Source organism: Nomascus leucogenys, chromosome 19 (assembly GCF_006542625.1).
Source record: "Nomascus leucogenys isolate Asia chromosome 19, Asia_NLE_v1, whole genome shotgun sequence".
Lineage (NCBI taxonomy): Eukaryota > Metazoa > Chordata > Mammalia > Primates > Hylobatidae > Nomascus > Nomascus leucogenys.
Window position 1 is genome coordinate 39,803,171 of NC_044399.1, and position 8,408 is coordinate 39,811,578.

Consider the following 8,408-nt stretch of genomic DNA (forward strand, 5'->3'; position numbering starts at 1 on the left):
ATCTTGTGCCAGTCTAAGCACAGTGGCTCATGCCTGTTATCCCAGCACTTTGGGAGGTTGAGGCAGGAGGATTGCTTGAGCCCAGGAGTTCAAGACCAACCTGGGCAGCATGGTGATATCCCGTCTCTACAAAAATTAGCTGGACATAGTGATGCTCGCCTGTAGTCCCAGCTGCTGGGGTGACGGGGTGGGAGGGTAGTGGGGAGGAACACCTGAGCCTGGGAGGTCGAGGCTGCAGTGAGCTGTTATTGTGCTATTGGACTCCAACCTGGGTGACAGAGTCAGACTTTGTCTCAAAAAAAAAAAAAAAAAAAAAAAAAAAAAAAAAAAAAAAAAAAAAAAAAAAATCCTTGTGCCTCCACATTTAATGTCATTCCCCTTCTGCCACACTGCCCTCTATAGAGAGAAAGCAAGGCAAAGTTAGCCAGGTGAGTGGGATTACATTGGCTGCTAGGAGTGCAGGTGAGGTTTGAAGGCAGCAGAGAGCATGAATGATTTTGTACAGGAGAATGGCATTGTTTAGGGAAGATCCTTGGCGGTGGGAGACAGACTGAAGTACATGAGGAGAGACTAGTGTTAGGCAGAGGAATTAGGGCTCAGCAGTCCTGGCAGATGAGGATGGTGGTGGTGATAGGAGAGGGAAGGGTGAATGTGGGAGATATGGCAAAGGAAGAACCCACCAAGGATGTGAATGGCCTCAGCCCACTACCCCTGCTCTTGGAGCATGGGAAATACTTTCTCCTCAAAGATCATAACAGGTTCTGCTGATCGGCAGTGCCTTCCTCCTCTTGTTTTGATGCCAACTTGTTGTCCAATTCGTCACTGTTTCTGTTTTATCAGGCAAATTTGTGCACAGAGCTGACCCTCAGGAGGACTGGCACTTTTCCAATTAAAAAAGAATGAGCCGTAATGAAACAAATAAGCAAAAGCCTATTTTGAAGGGCCATCTTTTAACTGGCAAATATAATTTCTAAACTGGATTATGATAAGTTGACTCAATAATACATATTCTTTCTATATATATCTAGATTCCTAGAAGTAGCCCCATACTCCATTGAAAGTTTTTGGACACATATGAGCATGGACATTTTCTTGTTTTGTTTTTCCTTTTTTTTTTTTTTTTTAAATAAACAGTGCCATGAAAGAACACGGATATTTTGGACATTAGCTAAGCACTTCTTCCAGTAAAATGTGCAACTCATCATTGTCTAATTTGTATTTTGTAGGAAGGGAGTGAACAGGCACCACTAATGACTGAAGATGAACTGATTAACATAATAGATGGTGTTTTGAGAGATGATGACAAGAACAATGATGGATACATTGACTATGCTGAATTTGCAAAATCACTGCAGTAGATGTTATTTGGCCATCTCCTGGTTATATACAAATGCGACCCGTGATAATGTGATTGAACACTTTAGTAATGCAAAATAACTCATTTCAAACTACTGCTGCAGCATTTTGGTAAAAACCTGTAGCGATTCGTTACACTGGGTTGAGAAGAGATAAGAGAAATGAAAGAGAAGAGAAATGGGACATCTAATAGTCCCTAAGTGCTATTAAATACCTTATTGGACAAGCGCTTGCTTAAAGCATCTGTATTAGTCTGTTCTGATGCTGCTGATAAAGACATACCCGAGACTGAGAAGAAAAAGAGGTTTACTTGGACTTACAGTTCCATATGGCTGGGGAGGCCTCAGAATCATGGCGGGAGGTGAAAGGCACTTCTTACATGGCAGCAAGAGAAAATGAGGAAGAAGCAAAAGCAGAAACCCCTGATAAACCATCAGATCTTGTGAAGCTTATTCACTATCATGAGAATAGCATGGGAAAGACTGGCCCCCATGATTCATTTACCTCCCCTTGGGTTCCTCCCACAACACATGGGAATTCTGGGAGATACAATTTCAAGTTGAGATTTGGGTGCGGACACAGCCAAACCATATCATTCTACCCCCGGCCCCTCCAAATCTCATGTCCTCACATTTCAAAACCAATCATGCCTTCCTAACAGTCCCCCAAAGTCTTACTCTTTTCAGCATTAACCCAAAAATCCACAGTACAAAGTCTCATCTGAGAAAAGGCAAGTCCCTTCCACCTATGAGCCTGTAAAATCAAAAGCAAGCTAGTTACTTCCTGGATACAACATGGGTACAGGTATTGGGTAAAGACAGCTGTTCCAAATGGGAGAAATTGGCCAAAATAAAGGGGTTACAGGGCCCATGCAAGTCCGAAATCCAGCAAGGCAGTCAAATTTTTAAGTTCCAGAATAATCTCCTTTGACTCCAGGTCTCACATCCAGGTCATACTATGCAAGAAGTGGGTTTCCATGGTCTTCGGCAGCTCTGCCCCTGTGGCTTTGCAGGGTACAGCCTCCCTCCTGGCTGGTTTCACGGCTGGTGTTGAGTGCCTGCGGCTTTTCCAGGCGCACGGTGCAAGCTGTTGGTGGATCTGCCATTCTGGGGTCTGGAGGATGGTGGCCCTCTTCTCACGGCTCCACTAGGCAGTGCCCCAGTAGGGACTCTGGGGGCTCCCACACTACATTTCTCTTCTGCACTGCCCTAGCAGAGGTTCTCTCCCCTGCAGCTGAGAGGGCCCCTCCCCTGCAGCAAACTTTTGCCTGGGCATCGAGGCATTTCCATACATCTTCTGAAAACTGGGCGGAGGTTTACAAATCTCAATTCTTGACTTACGTGCACCTGCAGGCTTAACAGCATGTGGAAGCTGCCAAGGCTTGGGGCTTCCACTCTCTGAAACCACAGCCCGAGCTGTATGTTGGCCCCTTTCAGCCATGGCTGGAGTGGCTGGGACACAGGACACCAAGTCCCTAGGCTGCACACACATGTCAGGGGCTGCCCTGACATGGCCTGGAGACATTTTCCCCATGGTGTTGGGGATTAACATTAGGCTTCTTGCTACTTACGCAAATTTCTGCAGCTGGCTTGAATTTCTCCCCAGAAAATGGGTTTTTCTTTTCTATTGCATAGTCAGGCTGCAAATTTCCAAACTTTTATGCTTTGCTTCCCTTATAAAACTGAATGCCTTTAAAAGCACCCAAGTCACCTATTGAACACTTTGCTGCTTAGAAATTTCTCCCACCAGGTAACCTAAATCATCTCTCTCAAGTTCAAAGTTCCACAAATCCCTATGGAAGGGGCAAAATGCTGCCAGTCTCTTTGCTAAAACATAACAAGAGTCACCTTTACTCCAGTTCCCAACAAGTTCCTCATCTTCATCTGAGACCACCTCAGCCTGGACTTTATTGTCCATATCGCTATCAGCATTTTGGGCAAAGCCATTCAAGAAGTCTGTAGGAAGCTCCAAACTTTACCACATTTTCCTGTTTTCTTCTAAGCCCTTCAAACTGTTCCAGCCTCTGCCTGTTACCCAGTTCCAAAGTCGCTTCCACATTTTGGGTATTTTTTCAGCAATGCCCCACTCTACTGGTACCAATTTACTGTATTAGTCCGTTTTCACACTGCTGATAAAGACATACCCAAGACTGGGAAGAAAAAGTGGTTTAATTGGACTTAACAGTTCCACATGGTGGGGAGGCCGCAGAATCATGGTGGGAGGCGAAAGACACTTCTTACATGGTGAGAAAAAATGAGGAAGAAGCAAAAGCAGAAACCCCGGATAAACCAATCAGATCTCATGAGACTTATTCACTGTCACGAGAATAGCACGGGAAAGAACGGCCCCCATGATTCATTTACCCCCCCCCCTTTCCCAGGTCTGTCCCACAACACGTGGGAATTCTGGGAGATGCAATTCAAGTTGAGATTTGTGGGGGGACACAATCAAACCGTATCAGCATCCTTTCAAGAATATTAGATAATTGGAGCTGAGTACTCAGGAACTTGACTGTAGTAGAATACTGCTAGTTTCTTAATTTTAATTCACGTTACCTGAAAAGTAAAACAACAGGCTTTGCCAAGTGGATGCTTTTCAGTAACAGTGAAGGAGTGGAGTGAATGCCAAATGTTTGCCCTGGTGGTTCCTATCTCTTCAGGTAAACATGGTCAGTATTCTGTAAAGTTCCCCTGGCCTAAATGATTACTTGCTCTGGGCAAGTGGATATTTATTAGGCTATTTCAAAGCCACAGCATAAGAATGTCAGCCTAGCCACAGAGTCTGAGATTCTGAGTTCGGCCTAGCCACAGAGTCTAAGATTCTGTATCCTCTGACATTTTGAAAATGATACACTACTGGCTTAAGTGATGACTCTTTTTCAGATTTTCGGTATTTTGTACAACTACTGCCACATCCTTATACTTTATTGCTTTTCTGTCTTCTTCAACCTGGGAGAGACCTTGAATTTAAGTGTGTTCTCTAATCAATAGTGTTTTAGCTTTCTTAATATTTCTATTTCACTCTTATTTCTAGGGCTTTTTATTTGCAGTTTAGGAACTATTAGGAATGTCAGGACTTTATCAGCAGGGGTAAAACTACCACCTGGCCTAGCCTAAGTAGGAAGTGAAAAGATAATTCACCAAACAATTATTAATCAGATAGAAGTTCTAGTCAGGAGGGATATTGTTGAAGTTACCTCTTTTAGCCTAGATACATGGATTCTTTTCAAATCAGGAAAGATTAGAAAAGGAACCCAAAAAACCCTTTAATAGTGTGAATCTTAATAGTATTTGAAAATGAGAAGCAGCAGCAGATTGTAATTTGGTTTGTTGGATGTGATGGACATTCTGTAATAGAAAACCTGAAACGATGATTGAATGGGAAAAAGAGACTACATAAAATTTGCCGTAAGATGTATACAGACTTATTTTGTTTATTAAAGTATTATAAGAAAACATATGTATTTGTAAAAATGGTTTCCTGTGTCAAGTATTTGTGCAGTCAGAGCTGACTTGTAAACTATTCTTGTAATAGCTCATTATTTTGAAAGATTTATATATGATGAATTCTGGATATATGACCAATAAAACTGATGAAACAAAACCTCGAGCAGTTGATTTTGTTCACATCAGCTTCTTCTGCCACATGCAGGGTGTGTTTAATACAAATGTTCACATGTGCCTGCTCTTATCATAGTTCCTGTGACTATCGTCGGCTATACCCTGCTCCTTTTGCAGGAGTAAATTCTCAGAATTCAAAGTTACTTTCCCCTTTTAGGCATTTTTTCTTCTGAATGAAATCACTTTTGGATTGTCATTCTCTGCCCAAATTTAGATTATGACACCATTCTCTAGGAGAATGCATAGCGTTTTCCCCCGGTCTGGCGACTATTTTTTAATTTGATAGCATTATTGAAAACATACCAGACCCAAGCAAAAAAACAGTCTCCCCTGGCATTTTGAGAAGACAGACTTTTTTCTGCCTTTTAAAAGGAAATTATCATTGCCTCCCTCCCTACCCTCTGAGACCCTGGGACCTTGCGATGACCCTTCTTCATCCAGAACTGCCCCTCTGGATGGATCTAGTGAATGGGCTCACAGTAGTTGGCAGCTGGGAGAGGGAGAGAAGCAGATCCTCAGATAGTGGAATCACCCCATCAAACAGACAAGGCTGGAACACCTTCCTTCTCCACAGCTGGCTGCTGTTAGTAACTATTCCATGCTGGCCTTTGTGGTTCTTGCCTGCCCTTCCTTATAAAAAATTCTCCTGATGGGAGAGGTTCCTGGGACATCAGGGACACAGCATGATGGGCCCTTCCCTGCATATGCCCTCTATCTCCCACACGTGAGGACTTGGCTTCTTGCAGCCTGCCTCAATAATTCTTCAGAACGTATAAGGAACATCTCTGCACCCCAGTTTCCTTTTCTCTAAAATGGAGGTAAATATATCCAGCAGAGGCAGCCTTAGATGAGGAAAGAGCACAAGCTTTGGACTCAGGCAGGCCTGAGTTGAAATCCTAGGCCTGTTTCTTAGCATTGAAGTTTCTATACTTCAGTTTCTCATCTAAAATATAACTATAACAGAAGTTACCTGCAGAGGATTAACAGGATTAGCAAAATGAGAGAAAGTAGATAAAGCACCTAGTGCTGTGCCTGGCACAGAGTAGGTGCTAAATAAACAGTCATCTGTTCCCCAGCCTGGCTGAAGAGCCTGACTCCCTTCCTCTTTGAAAACTAGGGGCTGGAGGGGCTTTGAAGAAATTGATGACTCTTCAGGGGCAAGGTTCAAAGGGTCTTCTCAGCTTCTTACATTCCTCCATATAAATGCTGAGTGAATGAATGGATGAATTAATGAGTGACTTCTCTCAAGGAGGAACTAAGGGTCATGGCAAGTACAATGAACAACACAAAAGTATTGACATAGGAGCCAGACCAAAGGAGTTTGTGGTTCACCTGGTCTGACAGGTGACTTTTCTGTCTCTTCAGAATACTGAAGAAATTGAGCCAGAGAAACTCTCAGCTTGGAAATACCAAGCAAAAGAGAGTGGGAATGAGAGACCATGCTGAAAACAGAACAGCAATGAACTGCATGTGATCACAGCAGCCAGGTTTGCATGCCCTGGGAATGAGGTTAAAGGTTCTTTTTCTGGAGAAACTGAACTGCCCCCAGGGGAAGGACCTTCAAGTCCTGACATTTAGGAGTTCCTATGAAAAATCTGGCTGGCCTCCTCCCCCATCAGAGAAGCCACCAAACTGAGCCCTTCCATGCCCCGATAGCATCAGACCAGCTTTCTAGTGTCTCACACTTAAATCTAAATGGATTCTTTAGAATCATAAGACAGCTGAAGGAAAGCATTTTTTGTTTGTTCGTTTTCTTTTAGACAGAGTCTAACTCTGTCGCCCAGGCTGGAGTGCAATGGCACGATCTTGGCTCACTGCAACCTCCGTCTCGCGGGTTCAAGCGATTCTCCTGCCTCAGTCTCCCGAGTAGCTGGGATTACAGGTGCCCGCCACCATGCCCAGCTAATTTTTGTATTTTTAGTAGAGACGAGTTTTCACTGTGTTGGCCAGGCTGGTCTCAAACTCCTGACCTCATGATCCGCTCACCTCGGCCTCCCAAAGTGCTGGGATTACAAGCGTGAGCTACCGCTCCCAGCCTGAAGGAAAGCTTTAACGTGAAACAGAAATCAAAACAAACAGAAAGGAAACAGAAAGGAAACATCAAGGAGATAATGCAGGGACTAGAAGATAACTTTTTAAAATTATAATCAGTATCCTCAGAGAAGTAGGACTTCATCACATCCATGAACAACATTCAGATGCCAATAAAAAAAGGAACAACTGGAAAAGAGAATCCAGAAATAAAAATGATGATACCCCTCCCCCATGCTTTTTCTTAAAAGGGTTAAAGCATAAGCTCAGGGAAATCTCCCAGAAAGCAGAACAAAAAGACAAATAGATAAGTGATAACAGAGAATGGATGAGAAAATAAGAGGATCTATCGTGGACATTTAATATCCAATCAATAGGAGTTATTAAGAAGAAAAGACAAAATGCGACAGGGGGAGGAGAATAACCAAAACCAACTCAACCTGGAATGAGAAACAAATGGGTCCGGGAGGTGGGAACGTGAGAATTTTTTTGCCAAATTATGAACTGGCTTTAGACCAGACCAAGTTTAGAGCTCACCCTGCCACCAGGCTCTGCTCTCCTCCCCATCTTCAGATCTGCATTCTCCGGCTCCGCGTAGGGGCAAGATGGCGGCGCCCGCTCCAGAGCATGCCCCTCAGCTTCAGAAAAAAGCCCATCACGGCACACCTATGCAACACACCTGTGCCACGGCTGACCTAGAAGGCTCTATGGCATAGTGCTAAGAGAATGAACTCTGGCGTCAGACTATCTTGGTATCAGTCCTTGGTATCAGCCACTTATTAGCTGTGTCCCTTGGGCATGCTACTTTGCGCCTTTGTGCCTCAGTTTCCTCATATGACAATAGGGATAATAATGATGGTATCACCTCATCTGGCCACTGTGAGGGTTAATTGAGTTAACATAGTAAAATCCTAACAACGAAGCCAGGATAGAGGAAGCACTTTTTCGGCGACAGCCAGCATTATTATTCTCAGCCCACCCCTGGACAAATCACTGAGGCCAGGGCCATGCCACATGGGCCAGTTGGCTCAGGCCTTGGTTATGTGCTGCATCCTGGATGAGGGGCTGGAGCCCCACTCGTAATAAAATGATTGACGGGGGGAGGAGGCATTTCAAAGAAGGAAATCCAGGTACAATTACCGGAAGAGGCGGGTGGGGAGCTGCTGCATGGGATGCCATAGGATGATTGGCAATGGACTATTCGCTTCTTTCAGAGAAATCTCCTTCCTCCCGCTCTCTGGTATTCTGGCCTCATGGCTCTGATGAGGCCATTATTATACCGTATTGGAAGGCTATGGGCCTTCAGCAGAGCAGTCCAGAGGGCCGTGGGCACCGTATTCTCTCCTGTGCCCCCACCATCAACAATAGGGGAAGCTGTGTTCCCTATTCTTTCTGTCAGCA

General features: G+C 44.2%; 1 protein-coding gene across 8 annotated transcripts in view; it reads left to right on the forward strand.

Moving 5' to 3' along the window:
* MCFD2 (multiple coagulation factor deficiency 2) overlaps positions 1-4,959 on the forward strand; it is a 40,590-nt gene extending 35,631 nt beyond the window's left edge. For 7 of the 8 annotated variants that reach the window (XM_030799371.1, XM_003262818.3, XM_003262821.3 and 4 more), the window contains one exon: positions 1,227-4,953. In XM_030799371.1, coding sequence (XP_030655231.1) covers positions 1,227-1,358 — 132 coding nt within the window. In that variant the 3' untranslated portion in view covers positions 1,359-4,953. Of the gene's footprint in view, positions 1-1,226 lie in introns of all 8 variants that reach the window. The other variant, XM_004091466.3, reaches the window with a different exon arrangement.
* Positions 4,960-8,408: the final 3,449 nt, after the last annotated feature.